Genomic DNA, 27,039 nt, shown 5'->3' with positions numbered 1-27,039 from the left:
ATTGAAGTGAGTAAAGTGGGTAGCAGTGGGGAGATAGCCTTATTACAAGAGGATGAAAGATGAATGAGAAACGGAAGCAATGTAAAGAAAGCTTTTTCTAAGTTTGGCTATGGAAAGGTTGTATGATGGATGTAGGACAATAGCTTGGGAATAATTAAGTAAGCTAAAGGATGGGAGAGGTCTATTTATATTTCTAAGCATCTAGAAAGCCATTAGACTGAGGTTAACATAAGGGAGAAGGGAGGCTAATCCAACAGCCAAACGCAGGGCCTACATGTTTAACAAGTGGGGCACTGATGGTGGTTACGGCCAATGAAACCTTAACCCATACAGGCTCAACAGGAAGAAATCTTACAACTTGTTTGTGTCAGAGGATATCAGAAATGGTTTTCTTTCCTGGCAACAGCACTACCTGGTGATACTTTGAGGCTGAGCTGTATTTGTTTTTAGAAGAGCATCACACTTCCTACAACACCCCTTACTCATTATTCAACAATAAAGATGGTTAAAATCATGCCCTCAAATTTCACAGAAACACCTTTTCCAACATCTTGGGAGCCAATTTTATCCCCTGCCCTCCCCTACACTCTCTTTAAAAAAACATAACAAAATAAACAAAAAGATTCCAATTGAACAAATTCCTATCTTATTTCAAACAATAGGCAGTGCAACAAAATTCTGGAAAAAGAAAACAGCTTTAAATTGACTGATAAGCTTAGGGTGGAGATTATCTTCTCCATAATACTGAAGCCCTCAAAATCAACAAAATTAGTACAAAATATATTTGACACAAGGAGGGGAAATGTTAAAACCACCAAGGCAAAGTTCTTCTAGTTGTAATCATTTTTATTCTGATTTGAGAGCAATAGAAGGGCAGATTAATACCTATCTTTCAAAGTTAAGAGACCTACCATTTTGGTTTCTAGGCCTAGGATACTACTTTATTTCAAATAAACTTCTTTTGAATGTGTAAGGATAGTCTTAATCATCTTAAACCAGCAATAAAAAAGTAAAATATAAATTTTTATTTAGAATTAAAGCAAATACTTCAGTATCACAAACACAATATTAAACTTCAAGAAATATACTGCTAATTTGGAGTGAGCATTTATTTGCACAATCACAACATGCGGACAAATCCAGAAAAGATGATAAAGTCTGAAATTTTCAACATCCCACCACTAGAGCAGTTGGTCACAAAATTTCGTACAAAGCACAACATGAAATGCACTGTAATTGATGTTGACAAAATTTCCACAGACTCATCTTTACAGACAACAAGAAAGCTCTAAAGATGCAAAACATTGCAATCTAGTCTTCTTCCGAAGAGTCTCTCTCAAATGTGTAGGCCATGAAGCAAGCATCTGGTCTCTTGGGGACAAGGGGATGCCCTGGTCTCACAATCTCAAAGCCCAAAAAGCTGAAAGTACGGAGCAATGCAGCTGTGAAGGTAGGAATAGAAACAAAGTTAATCATTCAAGAGTAAGCTTCCTTAAAAACATTACATGACAGCTCAGTAGAGTGAGTCAGGGTACTGGTTTCTAGGCCTGGCACAGTGACCCTCAGTTCTTGTCTATAAAATGCCCAAGGGATAATGGTTCATCTAGTATTAATGTCAGTATAAGCACTCTTCCAAGGAAAGGAGCTGTGGCACAGTGGCCTGAGAAATGAAGTAGATACTAGACCTGGGTTTTATTTTCACTAACTGGCTATATGGTACTGGACAAGTCACTTTTCTCTGGCTAGGGACTTCACAGAATCTCAGAGTTGGAAAGTATCTCAGGTCACCTTGTCCAAACAACACCTAAAAAAGAATCTCTTCTACAACATACTGACAAGTAGTTACCAAATCTAAGTCAACAACTGGTAGGGAAGGACAACCCATTCCATTTTCTATCATTCAGACTGTCAGCACATTCTTCTTGACAGCAAGGCTAATAAATAAAGGTGCCTCTTTTCAACTTCTATCACTTCCAGCTGGACCCTGTGGTTCAAAGACAAAGTCTAATCCCTCTTCCATGAAAACCCATTTTAAGACTTTATGACAGCCATCATGTCCTTCCTGAATCTGTCTTCCAGAAATATCTCCAGTTTTGTCACTGTTAAGTTAAAATGGGGTTATACTTGCCACCTACCTCTATCATCTCTATTCTTGTGGAAGCAGATAAAAACGTGATCAACATGAAGCTGTTCTTCTGCAAACTCAAGAAGAACTGCAAAACTAAAACAACAAGCAGGTGTTAAAACTTACCTCTTCTCGACATTATCCATATATTCTTTACCAAAATATTGCCACTATATACGTATGTGCGTATATATATATGTGTGTGTATGCATGTGTGCTCGAGTGTGTGTTTGGGCACATTTATGTATATAATCCACTCATTTCAGTTGTGTGGACTCTGTGACTGCAGTTGGGGTTTTCTTGGCAAAGACACAAGAGTTGTTTGCCATTTCCATCTCCAGCTCATCTTCCGGATGAGGAAACTGAGGCAAATAAGGCGACATGACTTGCCCAGGGTCACACAGCTACTGTCTGAGGCCAGATCTGAACTCAGGAAGTTGTCTTCCTGATTCGAGGTCCAGCATTCTATCCACTGCACCTCCTAGCTGCCTCATGTATGTATACACCTACATTCTTCATTTACAACCTACCAATGTTGGTACGTGGGGAGATTACAAAAGTAAGAGAAACATGGTGTCTCATCTTGATGAACTTGTAGTCAAGTTGTCTTAGGGGAGTGTGTAATGGGAATAAAACTTTTACACAAGTATACAAGAGTTTACAGGAAACTTCATTTTCAAAGGTCAGCAAGCTCATCAACAATCTGCCTTCTCCAGAACTTAAAATTTCTTATGAAGTACACATCATCTTTCATGAGAGATTAACCATGGTTAATCTTAACCTTTCCTCTCAAGTTAAGGATACAAGGACATCATATCCACCAAGTTAGTTTCTAAAGTAACCAGGTCATATGGGGCTAAGAAAAAAAAGCAAACTCCTAATGTGACCAGCCCTAATTTCATTACCAAAGAATATCTAATAAAAAATTCTGACATAGGAAAATGAATAAATTTGGAAGTGAAGTCCCCTAGATAAAGCTCTTAACATACACAAACAACCCAATGAACTAATGCCGAAGTGAACGTCAGACAGCCAACCTTCCCCCAAGTCCTAGAGTTCAAACTAGGAAATACCTTGGGCAATAAATAAAATAAATACCTATCTTTGCTCCCTTCAGGTAGAGCACCACCTGGAATTTCAATGTAGAGGCTGTTGTTGTTCAGCACTGCTCTCCAATTAACGTGTTTGGCATCTGTAAGCCTGGACTGGACATTTAGAATTCTTGTCCTGTTATTAGACGTTAGTTCCTCTGTTACAGTCAGCCGATTATCCTGTTGGCAGAGTAGCATTAGGAAGTTCCCCCCCCAAGTCATCAGAAATATAACCTTTATCTTCTACTAACTGATCAGCGCCGAAAAACACTTCCTGACTATCGGACAGACTAGGAAATCAAGACGTACATTAGATTTTATACTAAATGGAAATGATTCAGCAGACATTGTTGGTTCAGTCATGTCCAACTCCGCATGACCCCATTTGGGGTTTTCTTGGCAAAGATGCTGGAGGGGTTTGCCATGTCTTTCTCCAGCACATTTTACAGATGAGGAAACTGAGGCAAACAGGGTTAAAGTGACTTGCCCAGGGTCACAAAGCTAGTTAATGTCTGAGGCTAGATCTGAACTCAGGAAAATGAATCTTCTTGACTCTGGCCCAGCACTCTATCCACTGTACCACCTAAGCACCTACTATTTACAGAAACAAAGAGGCCTTTTCTAAAGGAATTTCCATCATATGGGACAATAAAACACATACATATGTAGATAAAAATTAATAAATTTTGAGGAAGCAGAGAGCATTAATAAACAAGGGAAGGAAAGTTTCTGGAGGTCAACACCCAAGTTAAGCGAAAAAAGATTCTGAGAAGTGGAGCAGTGAATTCCAAACATAAGAGAAGTCTTGAGAATGCATGGAGTTGGGAGATGAAATGCTGAGTTCAGGGAAGAAAACCACTAGACTATAAAGGGAATTAGGTAAATCATGCTAAGGAGATTATATTTGATCTTACAGGTAGGTAACAGAGAAACATAGAAGGTTGGTTTGTTTAAATCAGGAATGGAGACATGATTGGAGCTGTGCTTTAGGAGTATTATTTTGGTGGTTATTTGGAGCATAGATGGAAGAGTAAAGATCAGAGAGACCAATTAAGAGGCCACACAAATACTTCAAGAGACAGGTGATAAGAGCCTGAATTAGGATTAAGACCCATTAGTAGAGAGAAGAGAACAAGATAGAAGAGATGTTAGAGAGGCAGAAATGTCAAGACATGATGACTCACTAAATATGGGGAAGTGAAAGATGGAAAATTAAAAACACGATATGCATACTTACAGAATAAAATAAATTAGCTGAAAGATTGTGATCCCTCTGACTATTCCCTCGCCCACCTGGGATCTTCAGGGGTGGGTGAGGGACATCAGGAGCACCACTGAGGCCCTGGACCCAGGTTACTACAGCAATTAAAGGAGACCCTGGAACTGAAGAAAAACGGAATGGGTTAATAAAAAGTTTTTACAGGTAAGCAAGACATAAAATGGGTCTCTTACAACACCTCTAGAATCACTGTGTAAGATTAAAAAAAAAAAGCTTAAACTGTACCTGAAATTCACCTAGTAAGCAAAGGCTGTACTCTTTGATCCAGCAATTGTGGTTGCCTCGTTGTTCCTTTAACAAGACACTCCATCAACCACATGGGGAATCTTCACTCATTGTCCCCCACGCTTGGAATGCTCTTCCTCCTACCTCAGCCTCCTGCCTTCCTTCAAAACTCAAGTTCCACCTTCTCCAGGAAGTCTTTCCCAATTTCTCTTAATTCTCATGCCTTCCTTCTGTAGATTATTTCCTATTTATCTTGCATAACCTGTTTGTCCACAGTCCTTCGTTGTCTCCCACATTAGATTGTAAGCTCCTTGAGGCCAGGGACTGTCTTTTGCCCTTCTTTGTATCCCTTAGCAGCATTTAATAAGTGCTTTATAAATATTTATTGACTGATAATAGAAAAAGCATAGATTTGAAGTCAAACCATGAATTTGAATCCTGACTGCTACACCGACAAGTCACAACTCCTTTAGAACCGAGTTTCCTCATCTTTAAGGTCCACTGCTACCCTAACTTCTATGAATACTCTAGTTTCTGCTCATAAAGCTTCTTCAGGTTATTAAATACATTAAATTTCACTGAACAAGCAAGACCTCTTCCTTCAAAGGTCTGAGGGAGTATTTTCTTTTGATTTTACTGATTCCATCACAGTATCAGAGCACCAGAGTTATTAGGGCCTTTTTCATGAATAAGATCCATGGTAAAGTCTCCTTTTGAGTGACACTACTCTCTGAGCTATGCCTGAGATGAGATGTGTTTAAATGGGATTGCAAAATCAACGTCTATTTCCAAGCAAGAAAACAGCTCTGACCTGCCAAAGTTATCTCCTGTAATTAAATTAAACAGTTATCTCATTTTATGACTTGACAGGCAATGCTTAGTCATAAGCCAAAACAACTTAATCATAATTTTGACTCCTCAGTTTGTGGCTATATTTCCAGTGAATTCAGGCTTTTAAAATAAGTTAACAAGCTCCCCCACTAGGCAGGACTAATATTCAATTCCCATTTCTAATTTCAGTCACTTAATTTCCCCTTTTCAGGGGCTTTAAACTTAACAATATGCAGTATTTTTTTTTCACAAGGATAAAAAAAAATACTCTGCCTCTTTTGCACAGAAACAAAAATTGATCCATGGAAACATTACAAGATGTCAGTCCTAGGAGTTTTCTAAGTACCCAGTCAACAATGACTGAGAAGCTCTTGGATCCAAGACCAGAGATACCATAATTCTAATTCTGTTAAATAATTAAACATCCTTTCGATAAATTCTTACATTATTTTTGCCTCCATTCCCCCAACCCCACCCCAAGTATAAAATCTTATTAGAGATTTCAAATCAACATTTTGGATGCGGAGCATACACTCTACACAAGAACAAGCTTCTCCTACAGCTTGGTTTAACATAAACAGTTTTAGATCATACTGAGAACTGGCAACCTAGCCCCTCCCTATGCACCATCTTTCACCCTGCAAAGCTCACTCTCTGGTTGCGTCATCTCGGCAGATGCAGCAATCGAGGCCCGTAGGGAGATTTTCACAATTGCCGTCTGTGAGTGCCAGCAGCCATTTGCAAATCAGTATAAATATGTACCAAATAATCCACCATTTTGCACTGTACACAATTTTTTTAGGGGGGGAGGAGGAAAGACGGAACTAACAAAAACCTCTCCCGCAAAATACTGGGAATTTAGTCTAAATATTAAGCCGATGGTTTTTTCATAATTCTAACACTGCTTTAAGCTTTTTCAGAATTACGAAAATGATCGGTAAGTAGGACTATTTGAGAATTACAATGTTTATAATAAATTATCTTAGCCTAGTCTATTTGTTATTGAGTAAAATTTCTTTTCCTGGAGTTCAATTTTGGTGGTAAGCCAAATCCTACTCCATTAGTTCTCAGATTTGTTTTTATTCTACTCAACCTTTGATTTGGGTTTTCTACTTTAATTAAGGAGTATTAGGCTCCCAGGCAGCATCCTCGGGTTGAGCTCCTTCCTCTCATAGCCCTAATTGGCTGTGTAACACCAAGAAAACTGCAGATTCATAGATCTGGCTCACAGGTCTCCCCAACAGACTCAAATCAAGATCCTGGATTTCCAAGTGTAGAATTCGAGGGATGAACTAGATGACCTCTAGGGCGTCCCTGGCAGCTGTAATATTTTCTGATCTAAGAACGTAACCACAGCTTAAATTTAGCTGGGCCCACTAAAAATATTAACGACAACTCTCTTTATGACAGACTCACCCCCATCCCTCAAAGTAAGGAGAAGTCCAAATAATTCTCAAAAATTCTTGGCTATTATTACATCAACAAAAGAGAAAAGGGGGGATGGGGAGAAGATAGGTGTTATTCTGGGTTTGATGCAGGTTATTTTCCAAAGGCCTTCCGATAATTTATTGAAAACTCGGAACTTAATAGCCTTGAGTTTAAAAAAAAAAAAAGAAAAGAAAAAAAAAAGAACTCCCCGTCGGTTCCGCTTGTTTCCTCATTTCCAGGCTGTTCCCAGGCCCACAGTGGGGGAAGGGACTTGCCCAAGGTCACACGGCAGGCGTACGGCCTTCCCGGCTCTTTTCACAGTACATATCATCCTACAGAAGGGGAGAGGGGTCGCACCCGGACCCCATCCCATTTTCTATTGTCCTCCTCGGGGCCTTGGGTGCACTCCCAGGCGAGGAGGGACCGCAGTTAGCGCTGGGCTCAGTCCCACCAAGGGTAGCCCGGTGCGGGGGGGAGAAGGCCTCCAATGCGCACGCGTGCCGAAGCCTCCCTCGAGACTTTATTTACGCCGGGGCACCTCGGGCGTGGGATTGATTACTTTGAGGGGAAGGGCCACCGCCCCCACGAGGGGCGGGGGCTGGACAGAGGCGACCAAACCGCAGCCGGCCCCCTTGTCCGCCCCCGGGCCCGGGCCCCGCCCCCCGCTGGGGCCGTCAACAGCCGGGGCTCAGGCCGCTCCCCCCTCCCTCCTTCGTCTCCTCGGGCCCAGGGCCTCGGGCCTGGCTGGCCGAGGGCGGAGACAAAGCGCGGCCGGGCGCGGTGCGGGGACAGACCCCGAGGCCCCGGCGCCGCTTCTGGAAGCTTCTCTCGGGGCGGAGGAAGGCCGGGGGATGCGGCGGGTGGATGTGGGGACGTCCCTCCCTCCTCCGCACTTACCTCTCGCTGCTGCGGCTGCCGCTGCTGTGGAGGCTGAGGACTGGCATGGCGCGGCTGACGTGGACGGTGGTGCTGGGTTTATCCCCCTCTTTCTCTCGGGCGAAGCAGTGGCTGTTGAGGATCCGCTGCAGGGAGGATTTCACCATCCGGCCGCTGGGGGTCCGAAACCAGGAAACCTCCGCTGCACCTCTCCGGGCCGCCGCTGCTGCTCGCCGTTCGCAAAATGGCGCCGTCGCCGCCGCCCGCCTTTTATAGGCTCTCCGAGCGCCTGGGGGACCACGCCCACGCCGCGGGGAACGGGGAGGAGAGGGGGAGGGGAAGGGAGGGGGCGGGGGCCGGGGCGCGCGCCTCCGACTGGAGAGTGCGCCGAGACGGCGTGGGGAGAAGGCAGGAGGGGGAGGGAAGGTAAACACGTAACTGCCCTCCGCACCCTATTGGTAGAAGGCGAAGGGAGAAGGGGGCGGGAAGAGCCAGGGTGGCGATTGGTTGGACTCCGTCGCTCCTTTGCCCCGCCCGGCCCCGCCTTCTACCCTGCGCGAGCTGGCGCGCACCCTGCGGGGAGGCGAGTCTGAGAACCGGCAAGGAGGGCGGGCCCGGCCGTTGCGGACGCGTCGCGCGCTCTCGAGCGCGAGCCTCCTTCCGCCCCTCCCCCTCTCCCGTGAGGGAGGCTGGTGAGTGCGCGCGCCGCCGCGGGCCCCGGCGGTTATACGGGTGGGGGGAGGGGAAGAAACGGGCCAGCGGGTGGTCGCCGCCCCGTCGGGTGGCCTCCGAGCCACCTCCACCTTGCGGCAGGCCCTTTCCAGGATTCCCCTCAAGGCCCCGCTCCGAGCCTCAGTTTCCCGCTCGGTAAAGGATTGCCTTTGCATCTGGCTGTCACTCAGCACAGTAGTGGGAAAAGCGCTTTGAGAAGTTAAAGCGCTGTAGAAACGGGCTTTGGGGGCCCGTGGGACCAACCCCTTTATTTTACAGATGGGGAAACTGAGGCCTCGAGCAGGGAAAAATTACTTGCCCTAGACCTCGCACAGTTGTTATAGGTGAAACCTAAGCTCCTTGAGGGCAGGGACCGGTTTTTCTTTCTTGTCTTGGTAGTAACAGCACTTAGGTCCCCTTTGGGCCGGGGTTCTTTCTGTGATTCGTCTGGTTGAGGGGGCTCCCGGTGTGTTTAGGCTTCCACCATTGCGCGTGGGCATCTCATCAATAACTTGGATGGAGTTGTTTGGGGGACACTTGAGAGGCTGGGACCAGCCCTGGATCACACTGCGCCGAAGTCCCCGAGGCAGCACTTGAACTCAGGTCTTAGGGACTAGGAAGCGGATCCCTCTAGTGTTACTTAGAATAGGGGCGGGACCGGACCTGGGATTTCCTTAGTATCAGAAACTCCCCCTCCTGTTACAGGTTACCACCTTCTCTGCAATTTATGGTCTTAGAGAATTTACCTTAGGGTCCGAGAACTTAAGTGGTTTGACCCCAGGCAGCTAGTTAAACCCTAGAGGCTAGACTCGAACCCCTGACCAAGATTCTCTAGCACCCCCTCACCAGATGTGCATGTGTGCATGTACATGTTCTCATATGTATATGTGCATAGCATATATACATATGTGTACGTCTGTAGGGATAGATTTATAATTTAACAGTCTGCACTTTGGTTTGATAAAAAGCAGATTTGAGAGACAGGCAACAGAGTATAGTGAGAAGAGTTAAGAGATCCCTGGATTTGAATCCTGGCCTCTGATACTTAACCCAGAACCAAGAACTTTAAGACTCTGAAATAGTTTCCACAGCTGTAAAATGGTGATACCGTCTGTCAGATGTGAAGCTCAAACCCTTTGCAGATGTAAAGTACCTGGAAAGGAGGTGATCCTCTGGGTGGGTTTCTCTGTGGAGAATTTCAGGAAAGGCACTGGGTGAGCAGGCCCACGTGGAGGAGGGGCTGGGATCTGTATCAGTAGAGGGATGATACATGCCCACCACCTCAGGGGTTCATGAAGGTATGTAGAGGTGCCTGTCAGTGTCTTCCTAGTCATAAAGAGGCATTAAGGTCTAATATCAAGAGCACTAAATTCTGCCTTAAAGGATTTGAAAGTTGGCATGAGTTTGGCATGAGAAAACTCGTGTTTCTATAGCACTTTAAATTTGATCTCATTTGGTCCTCACAACAACCCTATGAAGTAGGTGCTATTATCATCTCCATTTTACAGATGAGGAAACTGAGGCAGAGGGTCCCACAACCAAATGTCCAAGATGGGAATTGAACTTGAGCTTTCCTGACCCCAATTCCAACACTATGTCTGCTGTTCCACCCATTTGCCTAAGTATTCTGTACATGATTGTGGGCAAACTACTTAACCTCTCTGGGCCTCAAGTCCTTCATGTTTAAAATAAGGAAGAAAAGTAGTGCTGGGTGTGGACCAGATGCTTTCTAAAGGTGTTTCTAGTTCAGAGTCCCATGAAAAATATGTCAATGCTCACTGGCTACTGAATCAAATTCAAAGCCCTCAGCCTGATACTAGTTTCCACCACAGGCCCCAATCCATTTTTTGCAATCCAGCCAAAAAGAGTTCTTGCTGGTCTCTAACCAAATTCTAGATTTTCCTTTGCTGGCACTAATGGCCAGGCTCTCTGAGGAGACAGGCCTGGTGATGAGGAAGGCACAGGCCATTACCTAAAGGGACCTACAGACTGGCACAAGCCTTCTTGTTCCTTCAGGAACTCTAGAGTTTAGTCAAACTGCCCTTTCTCTTGTGCCTTATTCATATTATTTATGTTTCCTTATATTTACAGCCTTTGCACAGGCTAGGCCCAGGGACAGGGGGACTATAAGCCTGGAATGTCGTCTTTCCTCACTTTTGTCTCTTAGCATCTTGTTTCCTCCAAAAGCTCACCTTACCTGCTATAGCACATAGCAGGGGCTTAATAAATGAAAGAAAAGGCTGTTTTCTATTTCTTTGTATGCTCAGTGATGAGCATCTCGCTTCCAGTAGGTGATAGTAAATGATGCTTCTAATAATGGAACAGCCTATCAACATCAAAGGGGGAAAGGGGCCTTTTCCTGAAAGGAACTGACCTCCCTAAGGAAGATCAGAGTTCACTGCTATTGAATAATGGTATTTTTAGAGGATTTTATGGCAGTAGTCTTGGAAAATAGCACAGGTAGTTTACAGATGAGGAAACTGAGCCTCAGGTTAAGTGGCTTGCTCAGTGTAACAGAAATTAGAAGTCAAGCCCCGGTTCTCTGTCTTGAAACCCCATGTGCATTCCCTCCACCGCAGCTGTCTCCCTAAATATCCCAATATTTTTGTCACAACAAACCCTTGCATCTCAAAAGCACTTACACAAAAATAAACCAAAACACTCTTCCAGTGGAGCTCTCTTGCTTCCCAGTGGCAAGTGTTTCTCTCTCATAGCTAACTCTGTCTGCTATTATATTGTGTCATATATTCAGGGCATCGAGGTGGTACAATAGATAGAAAATGAGCCAAGAAATCAGGAAGACCTGAGTTCAAATCCAGCCTCAGACACTTACTAGCTGTGTGAACCTAGACAGGTCACTTCACCCTGTTTGCCTCAGTTTCGTCATCTGTAAAATGAGCTGGAGAAGGAAGTGGCAAACCCCTCCAGCATCTTTGCTAAGGAAATCCCAAATGGAGTCACAAAGAGTCAGACATGACTGAACCAACTGAACAACAAGAAGGTATATTTGGAATTGAAAGGGGCCCTTAGAAGCCATCTAGTCCAGTCCCTCCATTTTTACCTTCAAGGAAACTGAGGCCCAGAGAGCGAGGTAACTCACCCATGGTCATGCAGAAAGCATCAGCAAAGCCAGGATTTGAACATACATGGGCCCATTCTGCTGCCTGGCCTCAGTTTTTGTCTTAATGTCTCAAGGACCCTCCCAGCTCTAAACCTCTCTTTAGAGCTGGAAAGGTGTCATTCTTTATTGGATGGGCTGTGTCCAGGAGTTGGTAATACAGCCTTTGATTTTAAGTAATTGTAGGAGAGGAAAAAAAATTAAGTAGCTACTTGGTGAAAAATAGTGGTGCTAAGGCCAGGGCTGGCTCCATGTGAAGAAACTCCAGGCAGTGTGCCATGAGGGAATCAGGAAAATTCTTGTGCAAAGAGCCAGGAGAGCGGCTCCTGGTGCTTTGAAGAGCACTCAACCCAAAAAATCAGACATTAAAGAAAAAGGTTCCTTGTACCTTGTTGGAAAGAAATCCCTAAAGAGACTTGGGTGGCGGTTCTGACTTCCCCTGTGCTGCTTTCTCTTTTCAAATGTACTCCCTCTCTCAGCATTTCTGTTTTTCCCTACTGAAAAAAACCAAGGATGGAAATACTTGTTTGCTAGGCTTGCCTTTTGAGATCATTAGATAAAAGGTGCCCTGAGAATTTTGTTTTTCCTGTCTAGTTTTCTCCTCAAAGCACAGTCCATGCCGTCATCTGTCTTTTGAAACAGATAATGCTCCAAGCCCCCAGGACAACTAAAACTTAGATTGCAACCTGATTTCCAGTCTGGAGTCCTAAGAGTTTGCCTGCAGCCTTGAAATATCTTTTTAATGTGGGATCTAGATTTTTGAGGATGCCATGATTTGTTAAAATTTAGGGCAAAAAAAATCATTGAGTTTTAATCTCCCAGATCTATAAATGTGATCTCTCTCTCTCTGATTCACCTTCCCAAGTTCATATATGTACACATTACATAACCTACATACACACACACACACACACACACACACACACACACACACACATCAGATTAACTAGATAATTGCCAAATCCCTAATTATTTATGCTGTATAGGCGTGGCTTCTATTGGAAGTAAATTGGTATGGTTTACATTAGAAGTATCTTTTAAATGTCAGTCCAATTTAGATGAATGGGCATTAATTAAAAGATAGGAAAAAAGCTGAAAGATTCAGACTTCTGATTTTATTTTCATTAAACAGAAAGACGCCCCCTCCCCCAACAGAAAGAACAACAACAACAATAATAGCACTAGTCCCTTGTCCAAGAGTTTTTGTGGAAATTTTTTTTTGAAAGCTATTATACCCTGAGTGATACATATATTTATCTTTACAAAACACAAATCATTCTAGCTCTTGAGAAGTGGGTGGTAGTATTGTTGTAGAAGAGATGGGAAAACCGAGACACCAAGGTTAAGTGACTTACCCAAGGCCATAGAGTTGTCACAGAATAGACTAACACAGGATTTCCTGTCCTGTGCTCAAGTTAATTGAAGTAAAACTTTCTTGCCTTCACAACCCACTTTCTCTGGCTTTCTCCTGTAGGGAGGTCACAGTAATGCAGTGTTTCTAACAGAGTCTGCTACCGCGGAAATGGTTGTGATGTTACAGGCTCAGCATTATGGCTTCACTATAAGATCAGCCAGAAAGAAAAGATTTTGGGGGAGTCCTGGGGGAAGGGAAGGTGGAGAAATCCTTGTTTAGACACAGATGTACTGTCTTATCATACTGAAGAGTGTTAAGACAGTCACAGAAAAGCCAAATTAATTTTCCTTCTAGGATATACATCTGTACACACACACACACACACACACACACAATGTATATACTATTTGCATGTTAAATTTTATAGACAATGAAGATTTTCAAGTACACAGAATCATCATCTGAATTTACCCAAAGCATAAGGGGTCCAGAAATTCATCGTTGTAACTTGACCTCCATAAATGATCAGATGTGCTTTTCTCTCTCTCCCTCTCCCTCTCCCTCTCCATCTAATGGATAGGCTCTGGATCACCTGCAACATTCAGTTCCCCAAGACCCAAGGATATACTCCTTTTTCAAATTTAATCCGTTGAACACATATCACTGGTGTGTACATTTCAACTGCTTGTTTTCTGGTGTTTTTGTTTGCATTTAATCCATGAAATAGCCAGTTCTCTGGCTGCTGAATGTTACTGTACAAATATGGTAGAATTGCATTGAGATAACACTGGTATCAAGAGACTAGGATGATACCTGATTTATGAGCCTCGTATGTTACAGTGGGAAAAAGGCATCTTTGTGCAGGAGTCCATTTGTATACAGAGAGCATGATTTGACCTTTGGTGGGTCTAAGCAGGTCTGTGGTATAGTTAGGCACATCATAGAGGTTTTATAATATATGCAAAAAGAAAAACAGTCTAGAAAGATTGCAACATGACTCTTGACGACCAGGAGGCATGCTCCAGAACCTGTAACAAAAGATAAAAAATAATTCTTTACCAGCTTTGCTGGTCCTGTCTACAAGAAAGATGCCTTTGTTCTCTGTGTGTCTACCTATGAAATAGGGATGGAGACATTTACTTGTTTGTCAAGAGCAAGAGCCATGAGACATTTGTCATACAGAACTACTGCAAGAACTTGTTAGTAGAAATTCTGGGATGATGGAAGGCTCCAGCAAAATAAAGATGTGACTAGCTTTCACCTTGTCTCAGTTTGAATTTTAAAGTGAGGCTGATACAGAATGTTTACCCATCCTTTCTCCTGCCAGTAGAAAATTTAAAAGGCTCACTCTGAGGGGCAGCTAGGTGGCGTGGTGGATAGAGCCTTGGAGTCAGGAGGACCTGAGTTCAAATATGACCTCAGACACTTGACACTTTCTAGCTGTGTGACCTTGGGCAAATTACTTGACCCTGATTGCCTCACCAAAAAGAAAAAATAAAAAGGCTCACTCTGTGGCAGCCACATGCCAGTAGGAAGTTGGAGAAGAGAGAAGAGGCTTATTTTCTATAAGGAAGTGAAGGTCTTTTTTAGAGGAGGAGTAATAGCCTTGTACTTGGAGTCCCAAGGCCAGTGTTTGTGTACCAACCTTCTAGCTGGTACTTGGGCAACCTGGGGCAAATCATCTCAACTCTTTGAATCTTAGTTTCCCCATTTGTCAAAAATAAAAATCTTTTAACATTCTGCCCATTTCCAGAGATTTGTGTGTGTGAGCAAAGCGCTTTATCAGCAGCGAGGTGCTATGTCTTTAACAAACAATCCAATTCAGCAAACATTTATAAAACCTCTACTCTGGTGGCTCTTTTAGACTATAAGCTGCAGAGCAGGGTCAGACCTATGTTGGCAGTAGGAGTTTCCCCACTTGGGAGTTTCCACTATGTACCAATGAGATTACAGTGCTACTTGCCATCCTCATCCTCCTTTGTTAAAGGCACGAGGTGAGAGACAAAGATGAGAAAGCTCCATGAGGCAGCTAGGTGACAATTTGTGTAGAGTGTATAGATTGTAGTCAGGAGAGACCTGAGTTCAAATGCTGATTTAAACGCTATTGGCCGTGTGATCCTAGACAAGCCCCTTACCTTCTCTATGCCTTAGTTTCCTCAGGTGTCAGATGAGGGGGCAGAAGAGAGAGGACTTGATCTGTATAGCTTTAGAGGTGGGTAGAGAGTGGAAGCTGCAGATTTGAGACATATTGAAAAGATTAGCTATTAGAATTGTCCAAAGTGAAATGAACTGCCTTGGGATGGGGCGGGCGCTCCCTAGCTGGAGGCTGAATGACCATTTGGCAGCAGTGATATAGAGCAGTAGAGTCAAACTCAAATGGAAACATCCGTGTAGGCTGCATATTGATTTAGAAAAGCACAAATTAACATTACCTGTGCTGGATTATATTTTTATTTATTTTGTTAAGCATTTCCCAGTTATGTTTTAATCTAAATTTGTTGTACCCTGGAGTTTTGCTGGCAGTGAGTATGACCTCTCTGACAGATAAAGCATTTTTTCTTTAAGTTTTTATTGAAAATTTAATATTGAACATCAATATATCCAACTAAATTTGCTTAGTAATAATTTACATATAATTAGTTCATTTAAATGCACAAAATACAGGGCATCCCAAAAGTCTTAGTACAGATTGTTAACACTTAAACTACACTATGCCTATGGAACTTGCAGTTTGAAATGTTCAAGAAACAATTGGATATGTGTGACTACAACTCAGCAGAGAAACTAGGGAGATGTGTGTCTATGAAGGCATATACATATATATATATACACACACACACACATATATACATACACACATATGGAATAACCCTATATAATAATTTTTCATTCACTCCCTAAATCCCTTTGGTTTTTTGCTCTCATTCAGCTGCTTCTCTATAACTCTTATTGGCATTGCATTTTGTTGCTTTTAATCATTTTTACTTGTGAGGTGGTATCTCAAAGTTGGTTTAATTTGCATCTCTTTAGTTATTGGTCAGGTTGAACATTTTTTCAAGTGAGTACTAACAATTTGTGTTTCAATCCTCTGTTCACATTTTTTTAACCACTTCTCCATTGAATACTTGGGAGTTACTACTGTGACTTTTAATAGTTTAATAATTCCTTTATTTAGTTTAACTAATTTAATAGTTTAATAGTTCTTTATTTTTTAATGTTTTAAACTGACATGTTGTTATAGTTTCTCCTAATCTGTTGTTTTTATTTTAATTATATAGTTTTTGTTATACAGAAATGTTTTATTTTAATGTAAACATGTTTATTTGTGTCTTTAATAATTGCTTCTCTTTGGTAAATCAAGGAAAATCTATCCTTCCTGAACAAATGGGATAAATATTTCATTCTATGTTCAATCTTTTTATAGTTCCTTTTTTATATTTTAAGTCTCTTGTCTAGCTGGAATTCATTCCTGTATGTGGTGTAAGAAATGGATTTAAATCCTTTTCCCACCAAATTGCCAACCAGTCTTCCCAAATACATTTATTAAATAACAAATCATTTCTTTAATTTTTATTTCTTCAGAGTTATCCAGCACCCTCTACTCAGCTGTCACAGTGATCTTCCTAAAGAACAGGTCTAACTATGTCACCCCACACCTCCCACTCAATAAACTCCAGTGACTCTGTGTCACTTCCAGAATCAGAAATAAAATCCTGTTTGAGGGGCAGCTAGGTGGTACAGTGGATAGAGCTCTGACCTTGGAGTCAGGAGGACCTGGGTTCAAATCTGGCCAGCTATGTGACCCTGGGCAAATCCCTTAACCCCTATTGCCTCACCAAAAAAAAAAAATCCAGTTTGGCATTCAAAGCCCTTCATGACAAGATTTGGCAATGGATTAAATATGTGGGATGAGTAAAAGTGAGAATTCATTGGTGATCCTGAGGTTGTGGCCTGGGTGACCGGGAGGACAGCAGTGTCCTCAGCAGTTATATCGGAGTTGAGAAGGAGGCAGGTTTGGGGAAAAGATAATGAGATCTTTTTTGGACGAATTTAAGATACCTATGGGATACCCAGTTTGAAATGTTCAAGAAGCAATTGGAGATGTATGACTACAGCTCATCAGAGAAACTAGGGAGATGTGTGTATGTCTATGTAGACATATGCATAGACATATACATACACACACATACAGTGTATGGGGTTTTCAGGAGGACTAGCACCTCTGGTGTGAGGGATGCTGAGCCCTTTCCAGAGCTGCTCATCCACCTTTGCTGTCCACCTGGCACTTAATTCTCACCTGTGGCTCCAAGGAGCAGCAGCATGTGCAGCAGCAACACTCTGGTAAGCTGTCGTGGCAGTCAGACTGAACCAGGTTGAGGGTAACCAACAGGTCCCAAACCTGTGGGTGAGTTTGGGGGTGTCTACCCCAAGCATGTAAAGACGTCTCCCAGCAGAGAGGGTAGATGAGAACAATTTGTTCCAGTGGCCATGAAGGTGGCTGAAGCAGGTGTTATGGGGCATTTAGAGTTTGGTCAGACATGGAAGATGCCTTGGTCATCCACTGCATCCTGGGCCGTCATCAGCCATCTTGACTTTTGTCCTGCCACTGGATTTCTGTGATTCTGGAAGAGAGCTACACAACTCTGTGCAGCTCTGCCTCACTTAAATCCAGTTCACCCATGTGTCAAGGCATCACCACACATACATATACATATATAGACACATATAGACATACAAATATATATGTCCATACATTTCTATATGTATATACGTATGCATATATGTAATATGGGCGTGTATATGTATGTAAATATGCATATATGTGGGAATCATCTGCAGAGAGATGATCTGGAACCCATGGGAGCTAATGAGATCAAGTAAAATAGTGTAGAGTGAAAAGACAAGGGGACAGCCTTGGTTAGAGGGCATGACATGGAGAAAGAACCAGCAGAGGAGACTGAGAGGGCACAATTGAGCACATAGAAGGAAAACCAGGAGAGAGCAGTGTCCCAAAACCTAGGAGAAAGCATCCAGGAGAGGGGAAGAGATTTATACTGCAGATGCCAAAGAGAGGTTGAGGAAAATCAGGATTGAGGAAAGGACATCAGATAAGAGATCATTGGTGGCTGTAAAGAGGGAGTTTCAGTTGAGTTGTAAAGTTGAAAGACAGATTGCAAAGAGTTTAGGACAAAGTAAGAGCAGAGGAAGTAGAAATAACAATTGTAAATGTCTGCCTCAAGGAGTTCAGGCAGGAAGCAGAGGAGAGGTAAAAGGTCATAACTAGCAGGGTTGGAGAGAATGAGTGAGAATGGGGGGGGGGCAGCATGGCTGCAAGAAAGGAGCCAGGAGATAAGGAGAAGGTGAAAATAAGTGAGAGTGAGGATGACACCAGGAGCAATTTTCTGAAAAAGCCATAAAGGAATGAAATTAATGGCATGAGTATAGAGAGGGGTTTGCTTTGGCAAAGAGAAAGAAAGGCCACTTCTTTGTCTGAAACTGGAGTGAAAGAGGAGATGGTAGAAGAAGATGTCCGAGTGGTATGAGGAGGATAGAGAAGAGGGAGCTCTGAGCGAATGGTCATGATGGTTGTAGCGGCCTGGGAAAACCTGGAGGGTGAAGGAAATGGATGTCACAGTGATGAAGAGCAGGGTTAGGGGGGGTCATAAGGCACAAAGAAAGAGAGAAGGATAAAAGCTTATGATGTTTTAAAGGAATTTCAAAGTTCATGAGAAAAGATGTGGACACTTGTGGGTGGTGGCAAGATCAATCATGTCACCATCTCTGAGTGTAGCTGAAATGAACTGGAGAAATAGTTCATGGGAGTTGAGTAGTTTGAGGAACCAGGATGCTGGGGTATTTGAGGAGAATCAGTGTATGTTCAAGTTCCCTATTCTGAAGGCAGAAGATGAGGAGGGAAAGATTGTGAACAAAGCACTGAACTCATTGAAGAAAGCAGGAAAATGGGAGGTTATCTATAAATAACTACCAGGATTTGGATTAGGTGATAAATTTGGTTGGCATGAACCTCAGAGGAGGAGAGCTTGTTTAGTCAAGGTGGGCAAGGGAGAGTCTTGAAGTGGCAGTGGTCCACCACTATGACCACTGAGTGGGGGTGGGGGTGGGGAGAAAAGAATATGAGAGAAGTTGTAACCAGTATTAGAAAGGATGGTGAGGGAAGCAGTGTTGCTGGGAGGTAACTATGTCTCACTTAGGACCAGAAGGTGAAAGTGAAGAAGAAAGAGGTTTAAGAGGAAAGGAAATTTGTTAATCATGGAGCAGGCATTCCAGAGGGCATGATGAGAAGGGTGGGCAGATCTACAGTGGGTCATTGAATGGGTAGAGTTGAGGGAGGTAGACCTAAGGGAGTTTGGAGTTGAACATGGAAAATAAGGTTTATACATTAGCTGCTGGGAGTTCGGGATCGCTAGACTAGGATGAGTATAAGGGAATAGGAGCATGCCAACCACTGAGTGTTGAATCCAGACAAAACATCAGTGGTTGGAGAAAAGTCTATTGAGAGAGGCACAAGATTAGGCTGTTTGTAGTCTTGCCTTGAGGTCTAGCCTCCTGAAAGATAGAGATGTTGTATCTTGTTGAGGCCCTTCTCAAAAAAGACAGGAATAGAACAAGGTATGGGAGTCCCCTCAGGCGACTAGGGTGTTTTTCTTGATGTGGAGAAGGCCAAAGTCCGCTCCTTCTCTTCTGGCACTGGCGGCTTCCCAGGCTGACTCTTACATCTTAAGTGGAGGTGAGGTATGGGATCACTGCTCACCTCTCATTGTAGTTGGGCCCTCTCCATTGCCAGGCCATTTTGCAGACAAGATCAATCCTGTCTCCTGTTTTGTTATGTGTGCGTATATAATATTTTATATACATATGTGTGCATAAAAATATATTATCTAATCCAATTTCTTACCCAATACAAAAATCCCCTCTTAAGCATCCCTCATAAGTGGTCCATTCAACATTGCTTAGCCACCTCCAGTTTGAGGAAGATTTCTGCTTTGCAGGCAAACCTGTTCTATTTCTACCTCTGAGGTTAAATACTTTTAATACTTTTAAATACTTCTGATTTTTATCCTTTTATGATGGCCTTCTGTGCTATTCTGGAAGAACATTTTAGATTTTTTGTATATTAAATGACATTAAATATAATAATGAAGTACCCTGAAAATAAATGATTTAAAAGAAAATAGTCCAATTCAGGAGTTTGGCTTGGTTTGTTTTGAAAATGTGATGATGGAAACTCCTTCAACTTCTAAATCTTTGAAAAATTTTATGATTTGGTATGTAAGAAATGATAGTACTATTCTCTCTGTCACTCAGGCTTGAAACCTTGGTGTCATCATTAACTCTTCCCACACTTGGACTCTGACTCCAGGTTCTCCTGCTTTAATTCATTCTGTACACATTTCCAGATAAATCTTCCTAAAACACTATTTTGTTCACGTCCCTCCCTTATTCAAAAGTTTTCAATGACTCCCTGTTGTCAGAATGAGAGATGCAACCTCCATAGGCCAGAGTTCAAGGTCCTTCATTATTTGGCCTCTTGGTTTCCAACCATGTGTCATTCAAGCCAAAATGGTCTCCTGGCTTTTTCACCTCTGCACTTTGATTTTGTTCTCCCTCCCAGGAGTGTCTCTTCCACCTTGTGCTTCAGTGATTAGCTCATGGACCTTACCCTGAGCTTTCCAATTGCAAGTGATCTCTGGCTTTGAAGAAATCCTGTCACATCCTTCCCCTGGCGGCCATGGCTATTCCAGCATCCTCTATGAACAGCATCTCATCATGGCAGACTGAGAGATAAGCTCTTCTTGACTTCCTAAAGAAGCTGCTTCAGTAGGAGGAGTTCAGTGAGCACCTCAAAGAGTTAAGGGAACAATTTAAAAAGCTTACCAAGCAACATACAAAGTCAGAAAATGATCTGAAGGTCTTACAAAGTGTTGGGCAGATTTCAAGTTAAGTGCTTAAACGATTAATGGCAGAAAATTTATTATTAAAGCATCAGATGGACCAAGATATGTTGTAGATTGTCAATATCAGCTCAACAAAAGTAAGCTGAAGCCAGGAACAAGAGTCCTCTGGCTGTGACTACATTATCATGATATAGTTATCAAGAGAGCTTGATCTACCGGCTTGCAACGTTTTGTGAGGCCCCTGGGAATGTTTCTTCCTCTGAAATTGGAGGTCTGTCTAAAATCAGAGTGGTAAGATATAATAGAATTCCCCTGAGTTACTCCAGTGTGTAGAAACAGTACCTCCAAAAGATTATTGCTATGTGGACTACTAGGAATAAGAAAAATAGTCTTAGCAAGAGCTGTTGCTATTCAGCTGGATTGGAATTTTTTAAAGGTTGTATCTAGGTCTATTGTAGAGTGCATTGGTGAAAGTGTTTGTTTGATCAGAAATATGTTCATTTATGTCAGGGATCATCAGCAGTGCATCATTTATATGGAGGAAATAGATGCTATTGGTGACTGTTGTTTTTCTGAGGGTACTTCAGCTGTTAGAGAAATTCAGAAAACTTTAGTGGAGTTCCTGAATCAGATAGATGAATTTAATATTCTACACAGAGTAAAAATGATCATGGCTACATACCAACCAGACACAGTGGGTCCTGCTTTGTTGGTCTCGGAAGATTAAATAGAAAAATACATGTCGATTTACCAAACAAATGAGCAGAATTACACATACTAAAGATTCTGAATCAGATAGACAGATTTAATATTCTACACAGTAAAAATGACGATGACTACATACAAACCAGACACACTGAATCCTGCTTTGTTGGTCTCGGAAGATTAAATAGAAAAATACATGTTGATTTACCAAGTGAATGAGCAAGATTATGCAAACTAAAGATTCATGCAGGTCTTATCTGAAACAGATCATAAAGCAGTTGTGAAGCTTTCAGATGACTCAAATGGAGCAAAACTGAGAAACATTTGCCCTGAAACAGGTACGTTTGCAGTTTGTGCTGATCACAATTTTGTAGCACAGGAAGATTTCATGAAAGCTGTCAGTAAAGTAGTTAATTCTAGGAAGCTGTAGTTTAACTGGATTACAGACCTGTCTCTGGTATGCTACATGAAAGATATTAGCATAATATAAAAATAAAGTTGAGGAAAATTAAAAAAAAAAAAAGGAAATCCTATAACACTGATTTCAGTTCAGCAAGCCTACTGTGTGGTTGTGGCTCCAAGAAACTAGCGTGTGCAGTGGCCTTGTTGTTCAGTCATTTCAGTCATAGCCAACTCTTTGTGACCCTATTTGGGGTTTTCTTGGCAAAGACACTGGAGTGGTTTGCTATTTCCTTCTCCAGCTTATTTTACAGATGAGGAAACTGAGGTACACAGGGTTAAGTGACTTGCCCAGGGTCTCATAGCTAATAAGTGTCTGAGGTCGGTTTTGAACTCGGGTCTTCCTGACTCCCAAGTGCTCTGTCCACTGCACCACCTAACTGCCACGGCAGCCACACCCTGGTAAACTGTCTTGCCAGATAGACTGAACCACGTTGATGGTAACCCACAGGCCTCAAACCCATCAGTGAGTTAGGGGTAAGTCTACTCCAAGCATGTGAAAATTTCCCCCAGTGGAATAGGTGGATGAGAAAAAACTTCTCCACCAGACCATGAAAGCGGCTGCTGCAGACACTGTGTAGCGTTTAGAGCTTGGTCAGATGTCTATGCCACCAAGGTCATCCACTGCATCCAGGGCCATCAGCAGTCTTGACTTCTGCCCTGCCACTGGACAGCAGTGACTCTGGGAGAGAGAATGAGGCTAAGGACTCTGTGCAGCTCTGCCTCACTGAAATCCAATTTGTGCACAAGGCAAGACATCACCCTGTGATGTCATTGGTCCTTTTTGAAAACAAAGGATGAACAGCAGCTATACTTGGCACTAAGGATACAAAGACAAAAATAAAAATAGAGCCTCCCTTTCAGTAGGGGAAATAGCATTCCCACAGATAACCTCCTACTTAGGCCTCAATACTTCAATAAATCCGTGATTTTCACTCATGTAGTCTTCCCTCTACCAGTGCAAATAGCAATCCATACAGACATTCTATGTGATTCTGGTCAATGTCTTCCTGTAAACCTCCTTGGAAGATGCAGTCAACATGTGGTAGATCTGCCTTTGGTTGTTTTACTCTCTCACGAGTACCGGTGACTGTCCTTTGGTCATCTCTCTGACCACATGACTAGCCCATCTCCTTGTCCATTCTTCCTTTGAAGATATTCTCTTGCCTGAAAGTTCTCATTAACAATATGTTGCAGCTTGCTTACACCCACCAGATGCCTTTCCTTTATCACCATCAGCTTTAATTCTTTTGAGATTATGAGGCTCTGTGTTCCGTAGCCATTTAGCATTCCTGGAATATTATTGGTGTTAGATGGGCTTTTGTAAGCAGTGAGCAGCTTGGATCCTTAGAAGTACTGAGTATTTTCCCAAATATGATCCTGCCTGATTGTCTGTTCTGTTGTGGACCAAGTTCATTTTCTATCTGCAGTATTTTTCCAAGGGTCATGTATGTGTGTATATATATGTACACTAAAGCATTATCTCCATGGGCTGCCTGTGCAGTTATAGGCCATAATCTGGGCAATGTACATTTTAAAATTTCGTATTTCTTGTATGGCTAGCAAAGCCCATCTCATTCAAATGAACCTGGATTTCAATTGAGGGCTTGATGCAATTAATTTATTATCTTCTGTGAATGGGAACACAAGGAGACTTTCACCACTGATAGGAAATCTTTCTTTCTTTCTTTTTTTTTTTTTTTGGTTAGGCAATGGGGTTAAGTGACTTGCCCAGGGTCACACAGCTAGTAAGTGTTATGTATCTGAGGCCGGATTTGAACTCAGGTCATCCTGAATCCAGGGCTGGGGCTCTATCTACTTCACCACGTAGCTGCCCCCGGAAATCTTTCAAAAAATCAATGTTACAGGTAGAGTCGAAGTGAGTGGGAGGAGGAGGAGGAAGACCAGATGACAAGACCACAGTTTGAATGAAAAGAATATGAAGACGTTAGAGGAATGTAAGCTCAATATGAGTTAACAGTGTGATCTAGCAACCCAGAAAGTTCATGAGATCTTGAGCTATGTTGAAAGTCGTAGAACTCAAAAGAATGGAGGTGCCAATCAAGCAGTACTCTGCTTTCCTTACACCATGTCTGAATTACCATGCACAATCCCAGGCACCTCATTGTTCAAAGAACATTGACACACAAGATCATTGAAAGAAAATTGAGCAGACTAATGAGAGCGCATTGGCTAAAGTTGTAGCCAATCTCATTTATAGCTCCCCAAACCATTTTTCCAGCCCTGTGCCCCTCCTTTGCAGTGAGGTTACTAAGGATCAAAGTATGGGATGACTGAGGATCTGGTCAGATTCTCTATAGAATTTCTCCATTTGATCTTTATAACGGATTTTGGCACATAAACTAGAGTTACTATCGTGGTAACCTGTTTGCTTATGCAGTGTGTGTGTATGTGTGAGACACACACAGTGTCATGAAGACTTCAAGTTGAGAAGACAAAGCGTTGTGTGAAATGATTCCTTGCCGTTGTTTCATCTTTGTGATGAAACATGCTTCATCAGCTTCTTTGCACATCTCTCCAAGAAGAACCTGTGGACATGTTTCCAGTTGGCAGAAATGTCTTCAGGTGTTCAGAGGCACAAGTGTAGCCTTTGAGCTGCCTCTCGTGTCCTTCACTCTTGCTGGTCCTCTCTACCTGCAGACATCATTTATAGCAAGAGTGTCAATGGCTATGGTTCAGTTCCCTTTTAGTGTTTCAGTAGATGTATTCATTCATTCGTAAAGCGCCTGCTATGTCGCAGGCACTGTGCTAGCTGCTGGCAATATGAAGACAAAAACAACAGACGCTGCCCTCAGGGAACTTACATTCTGACTGAGGGAACAATCTGTGCGCAGATAAGTAAATACAAGATATATACTAAGTAAATATAAAGTGATTTCCAGAGGGCAAAGCACTGAGAACTGGGGGAAACAAAATGGGGTTCTGGTAGGAGAAGCACTTGAGCTGCGCCTTGAAGGAAGCTGGGGATTCTGTAAGGTAGAGGAGGGGGTACATTCAGAATGTGGAAGATACTGTGTGCGAAGGCACAGAAAGAAGAGATGGGGCGCCACGTGCGAGAAACAGCACGTAAACCAGTTTGGCTAAACACGGGGTGTGTGACGAGGAGTGACTGAAGTAATCCTGGAAAAGCAGACTGGAGCCAGATCGTGGAGCTTTCTGCATGCCCAGCAGAAGAGCTTCTATGGTATCTTAGGGCAAGAGGGAACAGAGCAAAGGACTGACAGGCCAGACCTGACCTTTAAGGACGTCAGTTTGGTAGCCCTTATGGAGGATGGATGGGAGAGGAAAGAGACTGGAGGCTTTTTGGAATCACTCTAGGTGATTTTAAAAAAAAAAGTTGTATTGGTACCTTTTGCTTTTCCATCTTAATAATTTCCTGATAGACCATGCAGTGCCTACCTGATCCTTCAGTGAGCAAGGGAAGCACTGTAACAAAAAAGCTTAGCAAAACCAATGGACCCAGCACATTAGGCAGGGTATACAATGTTCTTCATCTATAGTCCCCCACCTCTCCAGTGAAAGGAGAAAAAAATGCATGTCTTCCTATCTTCTCTGGGACGTTTAGCTTCCTTTTTCTTTCAATGTCATAGTCATCGTGTATACTATTCACTTTGTATCAGTCAGCTTATATGATTCTTCCCATGCGTCTCTGAATTCATGTTTTCAGTTTCTTATAGCATAATAATATTCCATTACATTCATATACCACAATTTAGCCATATCACAGTTGATGGTTAACTCTCTCCTTTCTTTCCAGCTCTTTGTGGTATGCATAATTTTTAAAAAATATATTTTTCATGACATGCTTTGTTTTGACATCACCATTTATGTTGTTGTAATCATTGTGCATATTACTTTCCTGGTTCTCCTTACTTTACATCAGTTCATCCTATGCTTCTCTGCATTCATCTGTTCTATTAAATTCATATACCACAATGTATGATCCATTCCCAGCTGATAGTCATCTGTGTACTTTGTTCCCAGCTCTTTGTGCTATGCAGCACTTTTTGTGACAGCAAAGACTTGGAAACAAACTACATGCCCAGTGATTGGGGATTGGCTGAGCAAACTGTGGTATGTGAATGTAGTGGAATCTTACTGTGTCACAAGAAACAACCAATGGGGATGTAGAGAAGTGTGAGAAGACACATAAACTGATACAGAACAAATGCTGCAGAACTAAGAAAACAACATACATAGTGACTACAACAGTATAAAGAGAACGAAACACCAGAACACTATGACCTTATAACGATCAAGAGAAGAGTGGAGAAATAGCACTTCCTTCCTTTCGTTCCCGATGTGGGAGATATCTGGAGGAGAAATATTGTATCTCCTATCAGAGACGGTTGACGTATTGGGTTGGTTTTGCTGCACTGCTTTTCTCTTTCTCTTTTCCTTGTTATAAGGGATACCTTATTGAGTGGAGGAGGAGTATATGTTCAAAAATGAAGGTGATGTAAAGAATAAAATATATCAATACACACATTAAGTAGAAAACAAAATGCTGCTCCAAATATTATAGTACTTTTCATTTTGAAAAGCTCCCTGAGGGGCAGCTAGGTGGTGCAGTGGATAGAGCAGCGGCTCTGAAGTCAGGAGGACCTGAGTTCAAATCTGGCCTCAGACCAAACACTTGACATGTACTAGCTGTGTGGCCTTAGGCAAGTCACTTAACCCTGATTGCCTTACTTAAAAAAAAAAAAAGGATTTGGAGGTGGGGAAGAGTTAATAATTATAATCAAATAATGAGTTTTGTTTTGGCCATGTTGAGTTTGACGTGCCTGTGAGACATTTGGTTTGAAATGTCCAATAAATAATTAATCATGTGGGGCTAATCTCAGAGGGGAGACTGAGGCTGCATTTGAATGACCTTATTTCAGATGTTTTGGTAATCTGT

At 42.4% G+C, this 27,039-nt stretch overlaps 2 protein-coding genes across 7 annotated transcripts in view; one reads left to right on the top strand and one right to left on the bottom strand.

The window, feature by feature from the left end:
- Positions 1–1,002: 1,002 nt before the first annotated feature.
- OAZ1 (ornithine decarboxylase antizyme 1) lies at positions 1,003–8,113 on the bottom strand. The gene is given in 6 exon segments (XM_027853261.1): positions 1,003–1,442; positions 2,136–2,221; positions 3,224–3,396; positions 4,454–4,540; positions 4,542–4,599; positions 7,877–8,113. Coding segments are annotated over 6 exon segments (681 nt in total). The 5' UTR covers positions 8,023–8,113; the 3' UTR covers positions 1,003–1,311.
- Positions 8,114–8,461: 348 nt separating this feature from the next.
- JSRP1 (junctional sarcoplasmic reticulum protein 1) overlaps positions 8,462–27,039 on the top strand; it is an 86,374-nt gene continuing 67,796 nt past the window's right edge. For 5 of the 6 annotated variants that reach the window (XM_027853194.1, XM_027853189.1, XM_027853193.1 and 2 more), the window contains exon 1: positions 8,462–8,547. The gene's annotated coding sequence lies outside the window, so the exon portion shown is untranslated. Of the gene's footprint in view, positions 8,548–21,096; positions 21,226–21,925; positions 21,998–27,039 lie in introns of those variants that run through there. The other variant, XM_027853186.1, reaches the window with a different exon arrangement.

This window comes from Vombatus ursinus, unplaced genomic scaffold (assembly GCF_900497805.2).
Source record: "Vombatus ursinus unplaced genomic scaffold, bare-nosed wombat genome assembly UNPS02009918.1, whole genome shotgun sequence".
NCBI lineage: Eukaryota > Metazoa > Chordata > Mammalia > Diprotodontia > Vombatidae > Vombatus > Vombatus ursinus.
The sequence above is the reverse complement of the archived record's forward strand: the minus strand, read 5'-3'. Positions and strand labels throughout refer to the sequence as shown.